Source organism: Scomber scombrus, chromosome 1 (assembly GCF_963691925.1).
Source record: "Scomber scombrus chromosome 1, fScoSco1.1, whole genome shotgun sequence".
Lineage (NCBI taxonomy): Eukaryota > Metazoa > Chordata > Actinopteri > Scombriformes > Scombridae > Scomber > Scomber scombrus.
Window position 1 is genome coordinate 33,476,298 of NC_084970.1, and position 26,174 is coordinate 33,502,471.

General features: G+C 40.1%; 1 protein-coding gene across 1 annotated transcript in view; it reads left to right on the forward strand.

The window, feature by feature from the left end:
* The first annotated feature begins 1,113 nt into the window (after positions 1-1,113).
* Positions 1,114-26,174, forward strand: part of otog (otogelin) — a 70,993-nt gene continuing 45,932 nt past the window's right edge. Inside the window, exons 1-21 of the mRNA XM_062434736.1 lie at positions 1,114-1,138; positions 1,289-1,431; positions 1,880-2,050; positions 2,098-2,524; positions 2,649-3,017; positions 5,107-5,208; positions 6,418-6,575; positions 7,968-8,089; positions 8,358-8,566; positions 9,903-10,033; positions 10,745-10,851; positions 12,299-12,408; positions 13,388-13,513; positions 13,724-13,832; positions 14,243-14,289; positions 15,005-15,150; positions 18,785-18,917; positions 20,541-20,718; positions 22,281-22,405; positions 22,924-23,136; positions 25,040-25,205. Of these exons, the coding sequence (XP_062290720.1) occupies positions 1,114-1,138; positions 1,289-1,431; positions 1,880-2,050; positions 2,098-2,524; positions 2,649-3,017; positions 5,107-5,208; positions 6,418-6,575; positions 7,968-8,089; positions 8,358-8,566; positions 9,903-10,033; positions 10,745-10,851; positions 12,299-12,408; positions 13,388-13,513; positions 13,724-13,832; positions 14,243-14,289; positions 15,005-15,150; positions 18,785-18,917; positions 20,541-20,718; positions 22,281-22,405; positions 22,924-23,136; positions 25,040-25,205 (3,317 nt within the window). The remainder of the gene's footprint in view (positions 1,139-1,288; positions 1,432-1,879; positions 2,051-2,097; positions 2,525-2,648; positions 3,018-5,106; positions 5,209-6,417; positions 6,576-7,967; positions 8,090-8,357; positions 8,567-9,902; positions 10,034-10,744; positions 10,852-12,298; positions 12,409-13,387; positions 13,514-13,723; positions 13,833-14,242; positions 14,290-15,004; positions 15,151-18,784; positions 18,918-20,540; positions 20,719-22,280; positions 22,406-22,923; positions 23,137-25,039; positions 25,206-26,174) is intronic.

Genomic DNA, 26,174 nt, shown 5'->3' on the forward strand with positions numbered 1-26,174 from the left:
TACTTTGTTTACAGATGTACTAGATGCACATACAATAGATATAAGTTAAACTATACTATTTAAATATGGAATTAAGTAAATATATAAGCACAAACATGTTTTCTGATTTTTTCACAAAATTACACGTAAAAAAAGTGGCCGCCATTGTTTTTCCAATTAGTTTTAAACCGTCTTTACACCTGCTATATGTTGTGTTTATGACTGTAGAATTATTTTGGTTTGATCCAAATTAATTTATATTCAGTTTGAGTCATGTTTCACTGTAGAAGTACACGCTAATTGGGTCCAAACAGCCTGTAGTTGTGTTAAAGTAATATATAAGTACTAAGTATAAAGTGTAAGTATAGTTAAGTACAAAGTTAATATGAATAATATGTATTTTTCATTCAAATTTAAAAATGCACCTTTCCCATAAGAGCTGACCGATGCTGTAGATGACACATAAAGAAGACAATATTTGACCTGATAATCTTCATTGTTCCCCGCTGACATGCACTTGACATTTTCTCCTCAGAAACAGACATGTGAGGGAGTCCCACCAGGAATATACAGTAGCTGCTCTGTTGTCTCCCTCTTCCACTATGAGAACCCCTATCAGCCTGAATGCGGTAGCTCCTTTTGTCTCGCTTCCCTTTGGCTCAGAGAGGCGTGAGAATCCGGTCCAAACTATAGAAGTTGGTAAACGAACAAAGCAATTAGTAGCACAGGTCGCAGGTCACAGGTGTCGAGATCATATCTATAACGTGTCGGATCTCTGAACAACACAACAACTTTACAGTACAGGTGGTTAAATCATCGTGTTGTGACATCTGGGTCGACTCTGTTGTATTGGTGCTTGACCTGCTCAGTCTTGATATCTCTGATACTGATCGGCGATTAATGATTCATAGCCACCCACCCTCCCCCAAATCCCCCTACCCATCACCTTTGCCATCTGTTTTGTTCCTGCTCTTTGAGATGAAAGCCTTTGGTTTGAGAGCTCAGGTATCCAGAGAGGCTCAAAGTGTAGAAACAGCATTTGAATGAATGCTGATGTATTTTTAAACCAAAGCTTCTGTTACTATTTATGTAGTCAGTTCGATATCCTTAAATCTGATTTAAAAATAAGAACCGATGTCGGTGCCAGAACTCACCAGAAGTCAGTTTTATTCTTGGAAAACCTTCTGAAATCGTTTTAATGTAAAAGTTGTTGTAAATCGTAAATAGAAACACTTTTATTGGGAGGAAGTATTCACATTTTAGACCTGCAAACTTAATCCATTCAGCCTAGAAAAACCTCTCCTTGCAGTATCTTGTAGAACAAAGATCCACCAAAATGGGAAAACACACAAGCTGGAGGAGGAAGAGGTGGTGTGGGGGCCGTTGGCGGGTAGGGTTGTCGACCTGGATGGGAAAGCTGTGTTGGAAGTCACAGAGGAGTCATTAATGAAGGTTGGATGACAGGTCTTTTCTGTCGAGCCTCTTCTTTTCCCAGCGCTGCCTCGGTTCCATCCTCACCAGGCAGGAAACAATGAGCGTAATTCTGGGAGGAATTTTGCCCCAACAAAACACAGAATTGTAAAAGTTTAGGGTGTCCCACATTTTTAATCAAATCTTTATTAATCTGTCACCTGAGAGCTGAGCTTGTTTCTCAGCTTTGCTTGATATTATATTAAACTCTTGGAACTTTAGTGGGATTAATTAAGAGAATCAGACTGCGTTACAGACTTAGTTTTGGTTTGCTGAAATCGGCTCCTTGCTTACCTTGCCAAATGGTGGCAAAGCCCGATATGAAAATGATTAGATTTAATATATGTGGTATCGAGTTGAGGCTGTATTACTGATTAGTTGCAACTCTTGCATGAAATACCTGTTGATGTGAAAGTTTCTCTTTTTGAAGGACCTTCAGACAACAGCTGCTGTATTAGAAACCAACACGTCATCATCCAGTCGATCACAGGTCACCCGGACTGCCACGTCTAATTTGACGTCCAACCTGACGCCTTCCAGCTCAGAGAGGACGCTGACCTCCAGATGGAGCCTCAACTCTGACAAATCGTCTGCAACCACAGTGCCATCTAGGAAAATATCAACTTCATCCATCCAATCAACAGCTAGCCAATCAACAACCACCACAAAACCAACCAGCCAATCATCAACCAAATCACCATCCAGCCAATCGTCAACCACCAAATCACCATCCAGCCAATCGTCAACCACCAAATCACCAACCAGCCAATCATCAACCAAATCACCATCCAGCCAATCATCAACCAAATCACCATCCAGCCAATCGTCAACCACCAAATCACCATCCAGCCAATCGTCAACCACCAAATCACCAACCAGCCAATCATCAACCAAATCACCATCCAGCCAATCATCAACCACCAAATCACCAACCAGCCAATCATCAACCACTACAACACAATCCAACAAATCATCAACCACCAAAGCATCAGCCAGCCAATCATCAACCACTACAACACTGGCTGGCCAATCATCGACCACCAAATCACCAGTCCAGCAATCATCAACCAAGACAGTGCTACGCAGCCAATCACCAACCAGCAAAAAAACAAGCACAGCACCATCTAGCCAATTAAGAACCAGCACAGCACCAGGCAGCCAGTCATCAATTAGCTCACCAGCATCTAATCGATCACCAGTCAACAAAGCCAAACCTAGCCAATCACTATCCAGTCAAACACCACTGAGCCAATCATCAAAAAGCTCGAACAAATCCTCACTCACCTCAACATCCTCTAACCAATCAGCAACCAATATATCCAAAAGCAGCTCAAAAGCACCACACCACCACTCTTTCTCTAGCTTAACGTCTCCTAACCAATCACAGACAAGTTCAACACCACCTGATCCATCCTGGACCAGCTCAGTGATACTATCAAACCAATCGTCATCTGATTCAGAGTCACCAGCCAAAGGAGCCTTTTCACCAGACGAGCGTCCAGTTAATATTTCACAGCTCACCAGACAGACGAAAGAAGCTCTGAGGTCGTCGATTCGTAGGATTCAAGGTAGGTTTACTGTATTTGATTTGGTACTAAAGCATAAATTGTCCAACATATTTTACTTATTTATTATTATCTATAATCCTCAGACTCAAATACATTACAGATTTTTTGAGCAATTTCAGCATTTTTAAAATTATTCTAACAGCATGATTTTGCTTGAGGGTCCTGGTGAAAATTGGTGCAATCTGTGTGTTGCTTTCTATAAATGAAGTGGCTTTAAAAGAATGGGTAGACTTTTTTGGAAAATACACTTGCCAGTAGTCAGATGAGAAGATTGATACCACTCTGGATATGTCTGTCAAAGATGGCGCTCAGTTATTCTTATGAAAGTTGCTCAGTGACACACAAAGCCAAAAAAGTCATATAACAATAATCATGTGTCTCTTTTAGACTTTACAAATGTTATTGGACCAAATGAATCAAATTCAAGCAATGAAATGAATCAATTCACAAGAAAAATGTATTCACTGTTTTGTAGCTGCTACTTTTCCAATGATTGTGTGCAGGAAAAATGCTTTTTAGGCCAGTGCGCATCACAGGATGGCTCCAGAAGTTGTAGTTGCATGATTTGACCACTATGTCAAATGGGCACTGTTGCTAGGGGCTTTGTCCGTGCGCTATGGTTGGGTCTAGAAAACTCTTGCAAGATTTGTCCGTGTTGTTGCTTCGTTGTGCATGTTGTTTGTCATTGTTCAAAACTGTGGTTAAGGTCTGGTTAGGTTTAGACACAAAGACACATGGTTAGAGTTGGGGAAAGATCGCTCATGAGAGAGCTTTCATGAATCTAGGGTTACCATCTAGACATGAATGTGCGCTAAGTGGAGTTAGAGCCAGAAGTTGATAGCTTAACTAAGCATAAAGACTGGTAGCAGGGGAACAGCTAACCTCATTGTTTACATTTAAAAATGCATTTAGCAACGCATCTGAAGTTCTGTAATATTACATTGTATATTGTTTGTTTAATCTGTACACAAACCAAAATGTAAGATTAACAACAGCCTGGAGCAGTGACTTCCTGTAGTGTTGTCAGTGTAAAGCTTTACCAGGCATCTAGCAGAACATAACTCCCTATGACCACAACTTGTTATTTTCACATTTCCGTTTGTCTACAGAATAAAAAAACGAGATATATCCTGTAACTTAAGAGCAGAGAGCCAGGAAAAGCTGTTACTCCACACCTGTCATCTTCATGTTAAGCTAAACTAATCTCCTCCTAGGTCCAGCAAGCAAGAAAGCTAATAAGTGGTTTGGAAAATATTGTAGTTAATATGGATATAAAACTAGCCAACATCATTTGCTTGTCTAAGATAAGATGCAAACCCAAATCTCTGCTGTCAAAGTCGAAGAGTTTGCCCATCTTACACCACTGAACATACTACTTCCTGTAATGACACTGAAGATTTGACTGCATACTCATCTCATGTCAGCATATTCGGTTTATTGGGCCACACTAAATAGAAATGAGTCTCTTTATATAGTCTTTTACCTGTTTGGTGTAAAGCATCAGAGACCTGACATCACTCTGCAGGAGTTGTAGATAAAGAGGTCTCAAGTGTTCAAACTGTTTCCTCCTGATGCCATTTTCGAAGGGCCACAGACTTTGTGTAATGTGTCTTTAAACAGACCAACAAGTAAGCCCTCTGTTTTACTTTCCCCCCGTCTAAAGTGAGCAGAAGGAAAATAGCTTTTATCTGAATCATCAACTCCCCCCACCCACCCACCCACCCATCCTCTGTATGGTACCTGTGCTTGTGTAGGACGTGGCTGACTGAGCAGACATGCTGTAAGCCCACTGAGCAGATGTTGTTACTGCAGAATGAGGAGCCATCGTTTGGTGTTTGGTGGTGCGTTCAGTGACTGGAACATTTGTCCCCACAGTAACGATATAACCCCCAGATACACAGAGTCAGCTGTCTGTATCAGTGGTTGGTGGCATTGACGTATGGTTTTGTGCAATTTTTTTAAACTTGTGAATTACTGCATCGTTGAGAGTGGATGTTGGATGTTAAAAAGCATCACTGTTCTGAGTTATCTCCAGGTTTCCAGTGTGACGAGCAGCTGTTCAATGGTTTATTTTCTTGTTGTCTTTCAGCGGAGCCTTGTGCGTTTCCCTGTTTGAACGGAGGAGAGTGCGTTCATTCGGAGTCATGTGACTGCAGCTTGTATCAGGCCACCGGACACAGATGTCAGACAGGTAAAACACACAGCTGTCAAACAAAAATCAGCAACCTAGTTCGGATTTATATTCTAACATTACATGAACAACAAAGCTTAATTAAAGTTAAATGAAAAACTTTTTTCCTTTATTGCTTTTTCTTCAGTTTATCGACATTTTTTGGTTTTATGGGTAAAAATGTGTCACAGTGCATTAACATTGAATATTATCACACTTGTTTGAAATAAATCATTTTGTTCATGTCCTTTTAGGAGTCATAATGAGACCAAATATGAGTTTCTAAAAATTAGAGTTCATTTTAGACAAAAGATGATATCAAGGAACTACTTGAATTAGTTATATAATACACTCATTTTGGAGTATTTTATCTGTTATAGGGAGTACCAAAATATTATTTTTGTAAAACAAGTCAAAAATCTGCCATCTATCTTAATCCTAATTGAATTTAATTAAAGTTTAATTAATTGAATTGCACTTCAAAATTGGCACAAAAAGGGTTAGCGTTAGGGTTAAGACCCATTAATCAATATTTCTACATTAACTTTCTGAGCTTTTTTGGGTTGACAAAACATTTACTGTTTAGATCTCAGTGCTCTCATCAACCTTGTTTACAGTAGCAGCAGACAGCTGTTTTCAGCAAACAGGACGTTCACAGCACCAAATGGCATAATAGACTAAGTCCGTAACTAGCTGGTGAAGAAAGTGTAACATTTAGCAGCTAAATAGCGAGATATTTTACTCAGGAGTTAGTGGAGACCAAACCAGAGCTAAAAGGGAGTGAATGTTGGACTTATATTCATCAGGTGCACAGAAACATGTACCAGAGCCCAAAGAAATGTGCTTCAATAGCTTGTTTTATTTGACCATCAGTCCAAATTCAAGTCAGTTTGTTCTCATATGACAAAGAAAAGCAGTCAATCGTCACATTTGAGAAGCTGGGACCAGTCAATGACTTAAACGATTAACCAATTATCAAATATAGCTGCAGATTTTCTTATCAACCAATCGATGAGTTGAGTTAATGTTTTCAGCTCTAAATTGAGCATTAAGAAAGATAATGTGATGGCTGGATAACAAGCAAATAACTTAAGATAGATGTTTGCAGGGACATTTCTTCAGCATGAAGTAAATGCTTTTAAAACTTTCCTTAAATCTAATCAACTTCATTTCTTTAGACTGATCCTCACTGATGCTCATGTTTTTCTCTGCCCTGACTCATCTGCTCAGTTCCAAATCCCGGCTTTGAGAGGGAGATGACGTGCAGGACGTGGGGTCAGTACAACTTTGAGACCTTCGACGGCCTTTACTACTACTTCCCCGGTCGATGCACTTACACCCTGCTGAAGGACTGTGAGGAAGCCACTCAGGCCAGCATCGTCGTCCAGGTAAGCTCAGACTCACCTGCACCAGCACAGAATAAATCCTCCTGCCTTAAAAGCTGCCCAGAAGGTTTCAGTTCAACGCCTGCTTCAAGTCGAGGGAAAGTTTGGACTCAGCGCCATCCTGCTCTAAAACACACTCTCCTTTCTGACCACTGCGAGGTTCAGTCTCAGCCCGAGGAAAAGATTTGCTCTGAAGATTAGTGAAAGCTATCTGGTTATTAGAGTCAATTACCATTAAATACTGCAATTACCCACTATGCCTTGAAAGCATCTGCAACAGACCGAGACTTTGTTCCCCTGAAAAGGCCGCAGATACAGTATCTGTGTATGGGAAAACCAAACAGGGGAGACAAAAAGATCCAAATGCATTAAGACCATTGATAGTCATTTAAAGATGATAATGAAAATAAAATAAAATGGTATAAAAAAAAAGTATAAAACAAGCTGGATATGTGGAAGTAAAACGGACAAAAGATGACATTTTCTTTTTTTAGTGGATGAACTCACACTTTCTTCAGGGATGCTTTAAATGGCAATCTGAGGTTAGAGTGCGTTTGATAGTTTTGAGGTCAAGTTTCAGCTTTCTTTTAAGCAAAGCTGGCTTCAAAAGGATTTTCTCTTATTTCTTTTGATTATTTCTTTTTTTTTAGCTTTATTCGGATCCCCAGTAGCTGGTACAGTGTAAGCCGCTCTTCTTGTGGTCCAGACATTGTATGACCAAAATAACTAATGTAACTCTCTTAATATCTAAAGTAGTCTGACAAGTAATTATTTAAAAAATCGTGCAGGTTTTAAAGCATTAAAAGAATAAGGCTGGTGTTCTTTTATATTTTTCCAACTCTCATGAATAGAAAAGCAATAAATGTGTTCGTCTATCTCTTACGACTTCCCTACCCTTTTTTAAGCACTTCGGCCTTAAGCTCATAGTTCCTACGAAGGAATTAAATATACACCTTGCAAATATATGATTTCATTCTTAAAAAGGCCCAGGAGTTTCCTAAAACAGCTGGCCACTGTAACTTTCAGCAAATGTCACTAAAACAGGTGGAAGCAGTGAATTTATAGGGGACTATTTTCAGCAGCAGATTAATACACATTTGGTGCTCTAATGAATATTTCTGGCAGCAGGACAGTGTGTGTGTGATTAAAATGAACTCACAGTGATATGGAACACTTACTGATGTGTTTTTAATGGTTTTTGGACAACAGTAGAGCCTTTAAACAGACAAATAAGATGTATGAGACATTGGATACGCACACAGCACTTGTTAATAGGATCATTTCACTCTTGGTTTTGATGTTTTTGTGGGATTTGACTTACATTTTGAAACATGTTGTCACCATGTAAATACACACATATTAATTGAACGTTGATATTAATCTTGCTGTTTACAGGTCCACAATGACCCGGGTTGCAACTCTGCTCCCTACACCTGCCAACGGTCCGTCAGCCTCTTCCTCCCGTGGGAGGGCGAGGTCCGGCTTCACGCCAACAATGTGACTTTCAAAGGCCAAAGGTTAGCAGTGTAAAAGGAGACAAAGCATCTCTTTATATACAAAATATATTGATGTATTTATGGTCTTTTCGGCACTAGGAATTCTTCATATTATTTTACATGTATGTGAGATGCTCTAAAAGTTTATTTTAAAACTCTATATGTAGTTTTCCTTTGTGTAACATCTGTTGAAAGAGAGCTAAACACAGTATATATCAGCCAGTCTGAGCTCTTAACAGAAGAAAAGGTAGTATTTGTATCAGTGTGGATTCACTGTCTCTGTATCCAGTTTGCAGCTGCCTCATCACATCCACGACCTGCAGCTGGAGCACATCTCCCAGTACGTGCTGGTGACACAGCAGCATGGCTTCACGCTGGCCTGGGAGGGACGAAGCGGCTCCGTCTACATCAAACTCAGCCCGGAGTTTGTGGGCAGAACCTGCGGCCTGTGTGGGAACTTCAACGCAGACGTTCAGGACGACCTGAAGACCAGCTACGGTGAGATCGGTTTGTCTGTGACATTATAACAATGAGTAGATTTCAATGGGTAGTTAGAAGAACAGTCACAACTCAGTGCTTTAAATGATTTCCAGCAAGTTACTTAACCTGGTTATCACTCGGAAAATCAGACCATGAGGTGTGAGCCTGTGAGGCCCAGCTGGTTCTAAAGTTTCGGGTCAACTGTATCAGCTTGGGTTTTAGAGGACCAGATTATAATCAGAGAGCACCTAACCACATGAAAACCTGGTGTAATCCCATCCAGAGAGATTGTTATCTGTGTTGAGAAACCTCATTAACAGAGAAATATAAATGCAACACATACAGCTGATTTATAGCAGCTACAATGACAGACATCAGATTAAATGTTTTGATTGAAACAGGAAGCTGAATAAGCATGGACAGTGGCCATGGACTTGTTCATGTGATATTTTGAGAAAGAAACTCGAATTTCTGAGATTGAAGTTGTGAATTTATGAAAGAAAAAAAAAGTTGAAAAAAGGTGTTTTAATCCTCCAAGCAGTCACATAGCCTCAATTTGCAACACCAGAGAGACGTCGCTTGTCGTGCATTATGCCTGCTTTGGAAGAACTGATCAAATTGTACTTTTCAGTTGGGTTTATAATAAGGAGATACTTGTGTAACCGAGCGTTATAGACACCCATACTTAGTTAAGTTATAAAATAAAAACATGGAAGCTCCGCTGCTTGAACAGGACGGCCACACATGTATTACCCCTCACTTTTCTGATCACACGTCAATCACTGCACATCCACATACACTCACTTCCGTTATACTCCTTCAAATTTGTGAGAAATAAACTCGGATATTCTCTGACATGCTATGTTTTTTTCTCTGAAACAGGCCCAGTTTCTTGCAATGTCTTTTAAAATCCGGATGCTTAGGATGATAATGGTGATTCTGGGCTAAGATAACAAGATAACGAACAGATGGCTTAGAGTTAATATATGTTTCTACCGGTTAAGCATTCAGACAGTGAAGATGTGGTTTTATTTTTCTCGTAAATTTGCGACTTTATAATTGGTTGTTTCTTATATTTAAAATTCAAAGGATTGCTGTTCAGTCTCAATTATCTGATTTCGGCGTGTCCATGAATGCACCAGTTGACTTGAGTTTTTAAAGACATGCACTACTACACAACACATATCGTAACTAAGCAAGTCAAGCTGATTTACTCCGTGTACTGGACTAAAAACTTGCATTCTTTTGAAAATCTTGCACAAAAGAACGAGAATAGTCTCTTTAACTTCAGGAGAAAATATGTTTTTCCATGATGTTTTTTTAAAGACACACAGCCTGTTTCCTTCTCTCCCAGGTGTTCTGACTCATGATATAGAAATGTTTGGGAACAGCTGGGTGGAGTCGGAGCCACATCAGACCCCATGTCCTACGGTGCCGCCTGACTTCTCTTCACCTTGTGCTGCGGTCGATTTTCATGTCATGGTGGTAAGTTTCTGATACAGACTGCAGGCTTTTCTGCTGCAGGAAAACCTCCTCTTAGTGTCAAATCAGTGATGCAGTTTAAAGAAAATAAATTAAGTTACAGTGCAGTGTAAGATGTTAAACTTAAATTTGGATTTAACCCTCCTGTTGTCCTCGAGTCAAGGAAGGAAGGGAGGAAGAAGGAAGGAAGGAAGGGAGGAAGAAGGAAGGATGGAAGGGAGGAAAGAAGAAGGAAGGAAAGGAGGGAGGAAGGAAGGGAGGAAAGGAAAGAAGGAAGGGAGGAAGGAAATTAGGAAGGAGGAAAAAAGGAAGTAAGGAAAGGAGGGAGGGAGGAAGCATGGGAGGGAGGAAGGAACGAAGGAAGGGAGGAAGGAAAGGAAGGAAGGAAGGATGGAGGAAAGAAGAAAGGAAGGTAGGAGGGAGGGAGAAAAGAAGGAAGGAGGGAGGAAGAAAGGAAAAGAGGAAGGGAGGAAGGAAGGAAAGAAGGAAGGACAGAAGGAAGATAGAAAGGGGGGTGGAGGAAGGAAAGAAGCAACAGTCAAAACAGATGGGGTCAATCTGACCCGTGAGAACAACACAAAGGTTAATAAAAAGCAGTAACAAACAGAAAAGTTGAAAAAAGGAAAATACGAGTTTCTCCTGAGGGAAACCATTAAAGTGACCTTAACCTTGACCTTGAGTGTAAACCTGTCTTTGTGTGTTTCATGGCTGCAGAAGGTGGAGGAGGTGTGCGCCATGCTGCTGGATCCGCCTTTTCAGAGCTGCCACGAGTTTGTCAGCCCGCTGTCCTACATGGCCAGCTGCTCCAACGACCTCTGCATGTAAGAACAACTGATTCAGATCTGACCGCTGATACGTTGTGTTCATTGTGTCGAGATAATGGTCTTTAATGAAAAGGTCGGGAGGTGACCAAAATCATAAGGGTTAATCTGCTGTGGACCATTAATATCCACAGTGAGTGTTGGAGAAATCTTTTAAACTCTTATTAAAATTAATTAATTGAATTAGTTGTGCAGAATGTAAAGGATTCATCCTCAGAGGAGCATGAATGTGCTGATTTAATGTCATGGTGAGTTCTTGAGATATTTATTTAGCACAGTTGGTAAATGGTAAATAGTAAATTGACTGTATTATTATTATATTATGGCACTTTTTAGTCTTTTTGACCACTCAAAGCACTTTTTACACTACATGTCACATTCACCAATTCACACACACATTCATACACGGTGGCACAGCCATCAGGAGCAATTTGGGGTTAAGTATTTTGCCCAAAGACACATTGACCCAACTGGAAATCACTATGGATTATCTTCTGGAGACCATGACTATGACTATTACTATAATCTATGAACATCTGTCCTGTTGTTGTTGTGGACGTTAATTTGGCTCATCCTTCCACTAATGAGACCAAATGCTACCTGCTTGCTTAACTCACTAAATATTAATAAAAATAGATAAAACATCTTACTATATATTAAATGCATTAGGACAATATTTGAAACTAATATCAAACATTTCAGTATATGTGAATATATGTCTGATTTAAAAATGCTCTTTTTCATATATTCATCTGTATTCCTGAATAATATCAGAGGCAGAAACACATTTCTATCTAATCACTACACAAAGGAAATATATTTGAAATATAGTTAAAAAACAGACAGCTGATATATCTTTACTTCTCATACGGAAGTTCATGCTGACACCTGATGCACCCGATGCACCCGATGACCCCAGGTGTGTTTTCTCCCCCCGCCCCCCGTGCTTACAAAAAGAGAGAAGAGAACATTTCACTTCCCTCCAAGTGTTTTCCTTCACTGACTCAATAGGAAACCTGAGTCGGACAGACGCAGGAGTGCTGCACCATCTCCGGGCTCTGATCCAGAACTGTAGTCTGGCATCTGGAGCTGAACCTGTGGGTGTGCAGGAAACACTCAGAGTCAGCGTTTACTCAGTAGTGAAAGATCTACAGCTAATGAACTGATATTATTTGTTTGTGTTGTGATATTTACAGCAGGATTATGCTTCTTCATTATGGGGCACAATCCAAAAGTTCTGGATCCAAACTTTTTCAGCAACGATCTCTCACATAGATGGAAGGTTTTTACTAATTTACACACAATTTTCCAGTTTTCTTCCCCGATGGAGACACAGCAGGCGGGTAGTTGGACACTCTGAGTTCAGTTCAGCGTACCTCGGCTCTGTGGCCACACCTTTCCTGGCTCCGCTCATAAAAGTCCTTCTCTATTTGTCCCTCCGTTGAAGGTCGGGTCCCAACGGTGATGTGGTATGCCAGGTGTTCAGCGAGTACGCCCGGGCCTGCGCCCACGCTGACCACCCACTGCACGACTGGAGGCGGCACATTCCTGCGTGTGGTACGTTTCCTCTCAGCCAGGTGTTTGGTTCTGTGTGCCATGAAGGACTGAAAATGTTGTGAATCCAACTAAACAATACACACACTGAGTCTCCTTTTTGACTCTTCTCTGGTTGATATGGAGAAGTTTCCCATTTCTTGTAATTCCACAATATCCATACCTGTATGTCACAATTATGAGATATCATAGTTTAACCATAAGTATTAAGTACTCTTTAAAATAGTTCTTGTTATTTTGAAACACTAATTCATAATTCTGGGATGTGGTAATCATAATAATAAGAAAACATTTATTTTTCTTGAATACAAAGTGCCTTAATAAGTTCTGTGAATTCAGCTGGTGTACTGATTGATTTATTGATTGATTGATTTTATGGATTAAACAGATACATAAAAAGACAAATATCCAAATTATAGCATGTTAAAGGGAAAACACTTATTTCCAACAGGTTAAAAGAAACATTAGACTATATTAGTATAATAGTAGATACATTAGTACAGTTCATTGTTAATTGTCAGATTAATCTGCTTCATAGGGGAATTCTTTTTCATTGTTTAATGTGTTAATTTAATTGAATTTGCCTTATTTATTTTTGCTTGACTATTGTTTTTTTTATTGTGTTTTTTGTATAATATTCCTTTAATTTCACTTTTCTTAAATGGTGTAAATTGTCTCATGTGAGCTTCGGTTTGGAGAGGTTCTTTTTCTTCTTCTTCTTCTTCTTCTTCTTCTTCTTCTTCTTCTTCTTCTTCTTCTTCTTCTTCTTCTTCTTCTTCTTCTTCTTCTTCTTCTTCTTCTTCTTCTTCTTCTTCTTCTTCTTCTTCTTCTTCCTCTTCTTCTTCTTCTTCTTATTCTTCTTCTTCTTCTTCTTCTTCTTTTTATTATTATTATTAATAATCTTTTCTATCTGTTTTTGTAGTAGAAAATGTGTTTAGTTTTTGTTTTTGACGTCTGTTTCATGTTTTATTTTTGCGACCAGCGAAGCAGTGTCCTTTAGGTCTGGATTACATGGAATGCATCAGCTGCTGCCCGGCTTCCTGCAGCCTGGAGCGGACGTGCATCGACAGCAAGCTGGCCTGCCTGGATGGATGCTACTGTCCTGATGGTGAGTTTGTAAATCAGATGCTGTCTTTGGTTGTACGCTTTAAACTTGAAATAACCAATAAATCTTCCATAAATTCTTCTATAAAATATCACCAATTAACAACTTGAATAGACATAAGACAAAAGTCCCACATTCTCCATCTTGTCTGTATTCAGATAAAATCATCTCCAAGTGATATAAAGCAGTAATCTTCTGTCTGTCTCTCCTCAGGTCTGATCTATGAGGACGGAAGTTGTGTGACGCCCTCCGACTGTCCCTGTGAGTATCATGGCATGTTTTACCCGTCTGGACAAACGCTGCAGGAGGAATGCAACAACTGGTGAGCAGCCTTCAACCTCTCTGTCACTTCTATTGCTATTTTAATCACACTGTGAGTCTGACTGGTTCAAATACTGTTCTTTCATCACATAAAAGATCTGAAACAACGAGGAGTACCAGTTTTATGCTTTTTCAGTATTTAAATAACATCTCTGACAGCACTCAATGACAAATCTTGTTTATCCAAATAACCATATTTCCCTCCATTTGGACCTTAAATGGACCGTGCTGCATCACACGTCATCATACATACAAATCAGGATATTGTCCTGCAGATTCCATACAGTCTTTAATCTTCTCAGATCTGACCACCTGGATCTGTGTGTCCAGTTTCTATCAGTGATCCTGCTGATTAGTTCAGCCTTTCATGTTCCCAGAGCCACCTGTGGACGTCTCTGCTTTCTGTTTCAGTACATGTGTGGGAGGAGAGTGGACCTGCACCGACTACAGCTGCCCAGGTTTGTCTGTTTTGTCCTCTGTGGGTGGTTATATTTTTACTCACTCTGTACTGCAGGTCTTGGGGTCGAGTCGGACAGAAATGTAACCAGCATGCATTGTGGGTGATCAATTCTGCACAGTCGATTAGTAGGAAACAGTTTCATTGTCGCTAATATGATGCTTTCTCCTTCATCCTTTTTTTGCTCCTTAACTACAATAGTTCTGCTTTCCTTGCCATTTTATTATAGGCTCCTTTAAGATGATCCAGAACTCGTTCAGTATGGTACAAGGAGATAGGATAAGTCATTAAAGGCCAACGCTTCCAAGTTCATAACAAGAAATATGGACTCTTTCTTGATAGGGTGAAAGAAAAATAGGAAGTTTAAGGACAGAGGAAAGAGGAAGGTTAATATTTAGTGTATATAAAAGGAACAAATCTCCTAATTAAGGAGGCTGTCCTGGACTAGAAGAAAGGAAGAAGGTTGCAAGAAGGAAGAAAAACATATTGGTTGATAAGACTGAACAGACATTCACATACTGTAGTCATGAAGTTACTGGCATTATGCTTCGAGGCTTTAACTCAGGAAATATGGCTTTGGCAAATCAATTAGAAGAGCTTCCACTGATTGATGGTGAAGCTGTTGGGCGAGGCATGTGTCCAGTGACTACCATGTTGTTATAAATTGTAGTTTCCTTCGATAAATGTGTGAAACAATGTCTCACTCCTCTCTACAGGTGAATGCTCGGTGACTGGCGATATGTATATTCAATCCTTCGACGGGCGGATCTACACCTTCCCAGCGACGTGTCAATATGTCCTCGCCAAGAGTCACAACTCAGGGAGGTTCACAGTCACCATCCAGAACGCCCCCTGTGGAGCTGTGAGTCGTGTTTAATCTGCATTACTTTTATCTTACTTTAAAAATAATATCCTTCTTGTTGAGTTTAGATTTTTTATTTCCTCTTTCTGCCTTTGAAAAAAGTGTCTCTACATCTCCGAAACTCTTGAACAACTCCTCCACTTTAGCCCTCTGCGATCAAACTGTTCATGCCTGCTTGGCTTACAGGTTTCTGCAATTTGTCTGTCATGGAGATCATATCATAATTTAAGTGCTCAATAATCCCTGCTGAGCCCAGGTCGTTTTTGTTCAAGAGCCACACTGCGGCTGAGACGGTGCGCGAATGAAAGCCTCTAGGAAACGTTTCGATCAACCCCGGGCAGATAATGAACATGAAAAATGACAAAAGGCTGAGAGCTTCTTTTCCTTTCCCTCCCCCCTTCTCTGTAAAGCCTCCAATTTCCCAGCAGCCTTTGAGCTGCTCAGCAAACAGTGGGGGGGAGGTGGAGGGGAGGAGGCGAGATATAAGATGTCCCACTCATCAGAGCAGAGGCCCGAGACCTCTAACAGCCAACTGAACAGGATTACCTTATCTGGCCTGACTGACAGAGCTTTGGACGGCTTTGTAGTGAAGAGGGAGGTGAAGAGAGGCACTGGAGGGGTGGGGGGCTTGGACAGAGAGAAGGTTATGCGAAAAACAGGAGGTGAATGATGGGAAGAGTAGAAGAAGGAGGGGAGCGGGGAGGTGGGTGCTAAAACCTCTCGGTTATGGGGCTCTGCCACTTATGAAAGAGGCGATTCATAGAGGTAGATTGCTTACTGTCAGCGACGCGCAGAGCAGGCTTCCTCAGTTTAAAATATCAGAGTGGCTGAGCTGGAAAGTAATTAAGAGAAAGTAACTAATTATATACTGAGTACAAGTTTGGAGTACTGGTGGTTTCTTTGAGTCTTTACAGTTTGTGACACTTGAAAGAGGTTTTAAATAGAAAATATAAAATGCACTCAAACAATATGAAGGACTGTCAGACTAAAAAGAACTTAATCTAACAATTACACATTACTGTGCATTAAAGTTTTACTTGTACAAGATATTTATTAATAGATACAGACTCACAGGGTACTTCATTAATCCGTTATTTCAATTATGGGAAACTGCAGTGTTACAGAAGCTGCTTCATATAAATCACAATAAAAAAATGAGGTAGGTGAAAAAGAAACACGTTGATAAAGCTTCAGCTTCAGCTAAACTTCATTTATACTGTATATTAGGGATGTCCCGATCCAGCTTTTTGCACTTCCGATCCGATACCGATATTGTAGCTTTTAGCATCGGCCGATACCGATACCGGCCGATCCGAGCATGTATTAAAGATTAAAGATATTTACTTATTTTGTTGTTATACTCATGTTGAAAAGGGTTTTACTCTTAAGAACAACTAGCCAACTTAATTTGGTTAGTTTGAATAATCCACAATGGTTGGTAATGAGAAGCTGACCTGTTTATTCTTAACAGGGTTAAATAAACACAAAATAGACAAAATAATAAATAGTCAATTAACCACACAAACTGAATTGGCATCAATGCTCTGCTCTTGAACAACAAGAGTGTAAACCAAGGCTTAAAAAGCCATCAGTGCAAACAATATTGTAAACTGTATGAAAAAAGCAAAACACACAAAAAAGCTGAGTAGAAAATAAATAGTGGGATGCTGGACAGGTCGCTAGGTGTGCTGAAAAACGCGGACCGGATTTGGGGGGGAAAGCTGAAAAAAACTGGAATGGATTACCTACATCGGTGCGCTGGAAAACCGGACACGGACCGGAGTTTTGAAAACAAACTGGATCGGGAGTCCGGATCGGGATTTTCCCGTGCAGGCCGATCCGATATTGATATGCATTTTTTTGCTAGTATCGGCGGCCGATCCGATCCAAATATCGGATCGGGACATCCTACTGTATATACATATATATTTTTCTGATACAGTACAGAAGACAGAGTTAGATAATCATCTGAGTATGACAGAGAAAAGACAAGCTGATACATAAGCTTTCTCATTTTATGTCACCTGAAGTTAATCTTTTTTCAAATGCAGCCACCATATGTTTTATTGGTAAATGGTAAATGGACTGTACTTATATAGCGCCTTTCTAGTCTTTTCGACCACTCAAAGCGCTTTACACTACAACTCATTCGCCCCATTCACACACATTCATACACTGATGACAGACAGCTACCACGCAGGGTGCCAACCTGCTCATCAGGAGGAAGCTACCCATTCACAAATCTGTTGCTGTGGTTTTTTTCACCCTCCTGTGATTTGCTTCAATCGTTTAATATTCATGGTAACTGGAGGATGAACCCTTTGTGATTCCTTCACTTTGCTTACTGTATCACTTGGTGTGTGTTAGCATCAACTTAATTAAATCTACATCAGGTCGTGGGTAAGACAGCACAGTGACAGCTTTTTCTGTGAGCAATTGGTGTACTTTTAATATCCACTCGGAAGAAAGACAAGTGTCACTGTGGTGGTGGCACCGTCATAACACTGATTCTGCTCAATCTGAAGTAGCGTAACACTACAGACAAACATAGTAAGAAGTAGTTCCCAATGTACATAACAATATAAAGAATATATTTATCAAAGCATGAGCTATTATGCAAATCATGTTAAACATCCAACCAATACTGAAATAATATATTCTTCAAACCAATTAGACCAAATTTCCATGTGCACGCAAGATAAAGACAAATGTAATGTGCCGTATAATGTGTGCAATTTGCTGAACATATTCATGCTCTCCAGAGATTAAATCTTTTTGTTATAAACGATTCTGTCGCCAAACTCAAGACAAATGTTTCACCTTTTATTTCACTCTCAGTTTTATTTATATAGCACCACACTCACAACACAAGTTATCTCAGGGCATTTTTCACATAGAGCAAGTTTAGACCGTACTCTTTGATTTACAGAGACTCGACATTCCCACATGAGCTAGCACTTGGCAAAGAAAAACTCCCCATGACATCTGGTGACGCTCCTCACTCTTGAGTTCATCCTTACTTTTCATGGTGTGTTCACACCAATCACGAAGCAAATTTTCACCTTGAATCCGTGTCTCTTCACGTCTTTGCTTTGGCTTTGTATGTGTTCTCGCCTTGTGAAAAATTTGCTTTGAGTTTGGTGTGAAAACGCTACAGTGCAGCCCACGACTGATTCATTATAAACTCACATCTGCACAGAGAGCTTGATCCACGTCGCCAGGTATCCCAGCATGCTTTGTGCAGTCAATTAGTCACTTCCCATAGCCATTGAAGTGCAGATTTTGTCACCAGTAATTTTGCGTGAATTAAAAGTTTTGCGTTTCGGGATGTAATGCACATTGCAGCCTCTAGGGGTCTACTGCTGGGGTGTTAGTCTATTCATTAAGAGAGAGAGAGAGATTTAAGAGAGTACTTTGTCCAACAGTGCAGACAATAATCTGACAATAACAGTTCATCATGTGTCATGAAGCAGACAATGTATTTGAGAGGTACATTGTTTGTATTTTCCTCCCTTCCTCTCTTCCTTTCTTCCCATTATTCCGCTCTCATTGTGTGTCCTGTTATGTGCCTGAATTGCTGCAGTTTGGGAAAAATGCCAGGGTGCTTTATCAAGCCGTCTTGTCTCAATTGCAGAATTTGGACGGGGCATGCATCCAATCAGTTAACCTGGTTATTGACGAGGATCCAAGAACAGAGATTACACTGAGCCATGTCGGAGAGGTCTTCATGGCCGGACAGTACCGCATCTCCCTGCCCTATTCGGACGGTAACCCTCTCATCTTTTATCACCTTCCGACATTGTTCACATCCGACGCTCATCTCCTTTCAGTACTCTGCAGGTCAGAGTGGAGAAGGATTGAATGACAGCTGTTATCTATTCTATCTATCTATTGAACGGAAATATTCTCGATACTTTACTGGGTTAGCGTTGCATTGTGTTGCACAAAGTACCTTCCCTCTGAGTATTCCTCATTTTTCATACCAGTGTTTTCAGCCCTGTAGTATTCTGTTGGAGTCGACAGGCCTTTGTGTGTTTTTGTGCTGAACTGTGTGAGAATGATCAGATATTTTGGTACCTTGAGGAATACAAACAACACTACTACTTACAGCATGTCCTTTTATGTCCTTTATGTCCTGTTACAAACAGGTTCTGGTTACAGGTTACATACAAGTAATTTGTATTCCTGCCTCAATGTAAGTGCTTTTCCTGACAATACAAAGTACTCTAGACATTAAATAAAAAATAAAAATGACTTTAAATCTTGAAGTGCATTACAATCTTCTTTACTGTAATAATCATTTAAACAATATCAAATGGTTTACTCAAAAGTTTTTTTCATTCCAGCTTCTAAAATTGAAGGATTTGCCTATTTTCTCTGATTTGTATCACTGGAAATTTAATATTTTTTGGTGTTTGACTTGTGCTCTCAGTACTTGCAAATAGCATTCAATGAGCTATATGGTCAATCGGTTAATTGGAGAAATAATTGATAACATAAGTAATAATTGATTGTAGTGCTTTGCCCAAGACTCAGTAAAAGTCACTATAAAAACAGAGCAGGAAAAACAGAATTTATGAATTGATCTGATTGTCTGTTAATGCTAAGCTTTACTGGTTAAACTGACATGGTGATGCAGCAGAAATTATTATTATAAGTGATCTAAAACAGTAAACGTTAGGTTTTCTTTAAGCTTCTTTCCAGGGCCGCTAGCGTACAGGGTGAAATCATCTAACCTGATGCACCAGAAGAAAAAACATCTGAGAAGTTAGGGTTAGAAACTGTTTGCAAAAGGGCAGACACTTGGCAAAAAACTTGGCAGGAAAATGTAAATATCATCGCCTGTCACCGCCTTACCTTGTGAGGCAGCTGGATTCACAAGATCAATTGAGAATCCTCACAGGACGCTGATTGGTCCGAGCCACCGGTGCATAACTTGAAGCCTGATAAGATGGAGTCTTGCGTGATGTTGTGATCTTGCGATTCCAGCTGCCTCGCAAAGTAAAATTCATCATCATCATTATCCCTCAAACATCCTGCACAGTTTTCACTTCCTCTTGAAGGTACCTTGTGAAATTATTGACCACTAGTGGCGCTATGAAGGAGTCCCCATTGTGTTTGGATCATATGCACATGTACAATGACGCACACACGCACACACACACACACACACACACACACACACACACACACACACACACACACACCTGTGGATGACATGATGCAAAGTCCTGCAGATCAACAGGTGGCTTCCTTATTTAAAAAATGTCTTTGCAGTTGCTTTATGTGGAAGGCACAACATGCATTAGGAAACATTATTTTCTGGATGTGTTGATATTAAGTTAACCTTTATCTCCCTAAATGTCCTCCTCCTCTTCCATCTCTTACAGAGATCTTCCACATCCAGGAGCTTTCCTCCATGTTCCTCCAGGTGAAGACGACATTCGGCCTGCGTCTGCAGTACAGCTGGAAGGAGTTTCGTCTCTACCTTCAGGCCGACGAGCTGTGGAAGGACGACACAATCGGGCTGTGCGGCACCTTCAACGGCAACATCCAAGACGACTTCCTGTAAGTGCGCGCCGGCCGACCATTAAGCCCTCCCGCAAAAATAAACAGAGAGACTATACTCCTGTTTCAGAGGCAGAGAGGGAGGTGACGGCGAAGTGCTTTTTTCTCTCACACTCTCTCTCTCTGAAATGCAAACTGGTCGGGCGGCTCGGCATCAAAAGCCTCGCTCTCTGATCAGCTCTTTTAGGCGGGCCAGATGAGCACCCAACTGGACACGCCACTTCACAACAAGGAATTTACTGTTAGTGGAATAGGGGCTCCACTGTATCGTATCGTAATGGCCAGCCATGAAGGGCGGATGTTGTCTAACAGCTGTAAATGGATATACATCACAGTAGGCGACTGAAGAAAACTCACATTGCCTGAAGCTCTCCAGAAGCAACTATGGCGACTTGTTGAATCCCGTCTTTTGTATTTTGTCTTCTGACTTCTGTATTGTTTTGGTTTTACTTGCCTTAAAGCAGCAGTGGTTAACTTTAAAGGATTAACAGGGTTTTTGAACACTAGTAGATAAATTGACATATACATCTCAGAAACAAAGGTAGCTCCTCTTTTTGCTGCTATTATCATTTTAAAATGAAATATGTGGAAACCATCTGACCAATGAAGGCGAGGCTGAAAAGGGAGGCGGGTCATTTGTGCTTAAGCTTCTAGCAGTATCAAAGTATAAGTTTGCTGCCTGGTTAGAGTCCGTCTGCCTGCATCATCAGACTGCAAGGAGAGAAAGATGCTCCTAAATGTGCTGCTAGATAATCTTCCACCTTCATTTGTTGGGTTGGATGGAAAATTGACTTTTCAGGAACATTTCAAGATGGTGCCACAATTATATTTATTTTAATAAGTGTGTTCATGCTTTTGGGTTATTGTAATGATTCCATGTTGATGAGTGTGAATGAAAAATGTCAGGCTGTCTTTATTATCCCTTAAAGGCGTATCGGTTTGCAGCCAGGATAAACAAAATGCACAGATCATACAAAAGCACAGTTTTGAAACAGCTAGAATTTTAGCATTTAGGCTTTTAGATGACGGTTGAATCAGTATTGATTCAGTGTCATTATGGTTGAAAACCCGATGTTCATTCAACATGAATCATAACAAAAGCTTTCAATTCTGAAATTGAAAGCTGACGACATTTCGATGTTGTTCAAACCTCATTTTTCTATCTGGGTACTTTTGATTGATCCAAACAATACACTCACAAAAAATGTGCTTGTAGATAAAGAAGTAATAGACTAATAACTGTTATTGCAACTGTTACTGAGCAGGTATATAGCTGTGTAATAGATGTTGAAGCTTGTACATTTTAAAATTGTTGATTTAAAATGAGCAGATAGCATTAGCATACTTACATTTGTTAGAACATTTGGGAAATATCCTGAATCAGCTACATTTCAAACACAATGATGATGGCAGATCATTCACAGGGGCGGCTGGTACAGTACGACCCAAAGACTTGACAGTAGCAACACTTGATTGCTTAATTATCTGTTCCACCTATTGGGAACTGAAGGAGTTTGCTATTTTCAATCTGGTAATGAAGCTGTGCTCTTGTCTTTTGTCAGGTCTCCATCCGGTATGATAGAAAGCACTCCTCAGCTGTTTGGAAACGCCTGGAAAGTCTCGTCAGCGTGCTCTCCCAGCCTGAGCACCCCTCAGCTCGACCCCTGTGACACTCACCAACAGGCCGGTCAGTTTTTCTTCTCTTACTTTCTCTCTGCTAGGAAGAAATAGTCGATATATGATACAATATATATGATGAATGAAGCATGTTTTTGATATTGTGGTGGTTATATGAGACAAAGATTTACATTTTTTAAGCTTACAGTTGCTCTGATTGTGAATATTTAAAGTATAAACCTTGAAAATGAATGAATTGAATTGGTCTAACCCTTTATTTCCTTTACTTTGCACCACTTTTTTGTAGCTGGATCACTGATTAAGTACTAAAGTAAAGACTATTATCAGTGTATGTATTTAAATGTCTGCAGCTGTTTCATGGTAAACTCATCGCTTCATGCATTGCTTTCTTCATCTTCCTTTGTGAAGCAGCTGCAGCTAAATAATGTACACAAAGTAGTAGAATCTGCCTAGATGAGTAAAATCCGTCTATCTGTGGACACGTAGGCAGTGGATTATAATCTGTCGTGTTTCTCATACTGAATCTCACCTGTAACGTGATGCCGACCGGCTCTATTCCCTGCGCAGTGGCCTATGCCTCAGAGATGTGTGACGTACTGAACCAGGATCTGTTCTCCGCCTGTCATGAGTACCTCAGTCCGACGCCCTTCCATCAACAGTGTCGCTCAGATACCTGTAAGTGCGGGACGCCCTGCCTCTGCTCTGCGCTGGCCCACTACGCACGCCACTGCCGCAGGTTCTCCATCATCGTTGACTTTCGATCGCACATTCCCGACTGCGGTGAGTGTTCTGCACATTTACAATCGAACATGATGACACATTTTTTTCCTGCAAGCATGCATCTTTGTGTTATTGTGCCCTATATCTCATCTCACTGTTGATATTCAAAGTTTAGTTGTACGATATCAACATTTTGGGATTTTTTGGGGTAACCATCATAAAATCAGAGAACATATCTTTAATTCAGATTGACCTGAAATCATCTGAAATGTTCAATTACCTGTTTTATGACTTTATTTATTCCCACATGGTAAATAAGTAGTTACAGGAGGAATAAACCATAAACAAACATTAACAAAAAATGTGTTGGTTTCTTCTTCAATATTTAGAGATGTTTAAAAGACAAGTACAAACTAGCTCTTTAGCTGTGCAGAGATCAAATTAATTAATCACAATGTTTCTGTCTGTTTTCTGATGAATATCACAGTAATGAAGATATTTCATATGTTTTTATGTGAAAGTAACACAAAAGATGGCACAACTTAACTTTAACCTAAGCTGAGTTAAACATACGTTGGTGCAAAAGAACTTACAGGCAGAATGAAAGTGATCAAAATATATACTTTGCATTTGGTACATACACATTGACGTACAGTTGTATAAGTTAATGTATATTTGTGTGTTTGTGTGTACAGATGCCGATGATGGCCATGCTTAAAATTATTTATTTCAATGCCATTATTTTGAGATCAAAAGTTAATTATTTTGTGATCTCAAGAAAACAAGCGTTGTTATCTTGAGATAACGAGATAATCAACCTTTTATCACATGAAAACATAAGGTTGTTACTTACTATGTTTATCAGAGATAAGGAGCGCCATGCCAGCAGGTATAGATGGCATCTTGACAACTGTAGTAAATGTCAAATCAAAGAGTATCCATTATTGATCAATGCATCACACTGTACTTCAATCAAGGTCTAACATGGCCTGGTTCTTAAAGGGGGGGACTGTCTGTTGTTTCAGAACCATGGACAGCGCTGTTTGTTTTGCGTCATGATGCAACATGATCGTTTATTTTGTTGTTCTGCTGGTTTGGCGTGTCGGAGAATGACTTTGACAGTATCATTTTAGGTTATTTGCAAAGATGCATGCTTGGGCTGCGCTGTGGAGATCGATAGAGAGAGAGAGAGAGAGAGAGAGAGAGAATGTAAAGTATTATTATATGTAAAATGCATTCTTTCATTTTGAAACAGTAGTCTTATGTTGATGTTATTTTGCCTTACGGAGGCTATTGCCTGGTTAAATCTACTTTTTTTAACAGCCCCCTCAGTCAGTTATGAATCCTCCCCGTCAGCTGTGACAGTGATCTTAAAAACTGAAATGATCGAATGAACCAGACACTAATTAAGTTCTTCATAGTTATCCCATGATCTTGATCTTGATAAAAACAAAAGGAATTTTCTTGTGATACATTTTCTCGTTATACTGATAAATCAGCCTTTTGTTTTCTCAATATAACGAGATAAATTAACCCGTTATCACGAGAAAATGAGCTTTGTTATCTCAAGATAACAAAATAATTAACTCGTGATCTCAGATAACGGCATTAAAAAAATTATTGCAAGCATGACCGTTACGTGTGAGATATTTCATTCTTTGATTAACTTTTCGGTAATAATTAAGATTTAGCTCAAGCAAGGCTGTGGATTCTTAGTCTTGTTGTAGTGGTAACGTTTCATCAGTGAATCGGCATTTTAGCAAAAATCTCTGTTAAATCTGATAGATATTAAATGTGATGACGTTGAGACATAACAACAGAGTATTCTAACAACTTTCTGTAATAAGTGAATCAAACTGAGCAGATATCTCTCCCTGTAGAGTGGTGAGGTAATATGATAATCTGAATCTCACATCTGAGCACTTCCTGTGGTTCTTGCTAAATCTTTCCATTAACGCTGCAGCGGTCACCTGTCCTGCCACCATGCAGTACGGCACCTGCGTGTCATCCTGCCAGCGCCGTTGCTCCGCCCTCTCCGTCCCGCAGCACTGTGGGGAGGAATGTGAGGAGGGCTGCGTCTGCCCTCAGGGATCCTTCTACAACCACCGAACACACACCTGTGTGCACAGGTAAGGCTGGCTGAGGGGGAGGCGGAAATAATTCAGGAAAAATGAATCTTAATCAACCTTCTTTTACATTTTTTTGTGCAAAATAGCAACAAAAGAAGAGGGATATAACACCTGCTGTAATAGAGACTTTACTATAACATTTTCTTTTTTCTTTTTTTACAGTATTTAGTCAATTTTCTGTCGTTTTAGCGTTCAGAACAGGAGGCAGGTAGGAATCAGTGACCAGGTGTCCTCGTTGAGCATCTCCAGCTCTGCCTGCTGTGGTGCTGTGGAGGATTATGAAGCCCCTTAAACAGCTATCCGGCTGGACTCACTCCACCAAACAAATCCTCTCAAAGTGATATTTGTATCCGCTCTGAAGTTTAGGTCAGCCTTTAAGTGGAAAACCTTGTATCGTTCCTGCAGACGTTATAGAGCCAGAGGACCTCAGTAATTGGGCTCTGCCTTTCAGGCCGCTCTGCCCTAGAAGACATGCGGCTTAATTCCTCTTAAATGTCCCAGGTTTTTACATTCTAGTGCAGCGCGGTGCCTTACTTACCATGTGATAGAGTTACATCAAGGAATTCACCGTGAAACCCCCCTTTCATTCCCACTCGGGCTCGGGACGACACAGATATCTGATAACCAGTGAGAAAGAATTTGTAGTACAGAGGCCGATGTGTGGCGCTGGCCTATATGTTACAAAGGCTTTCAGCGCCCGCTAAACAATTTACCGCAGCGTAAATCCACTTTACCTTTTTTAATTTTTAAAATATTTATAATTTTGACTTAGCAGGAGAAGGTTTGTTATGGATCTGACACCTTGAGCACTGATTTAACCCCATAAAGCATGCTTATTTGTCCTTTATCCACTCACCTGTAATAAGTTGCTTACAGGTATACTATGCAGGATTGTCCTAAAAAAATAAAACAATGTTTACACTCATACAAAAGTATTCCCTCTCAATCATCACTTAATAAGTTTTCTTA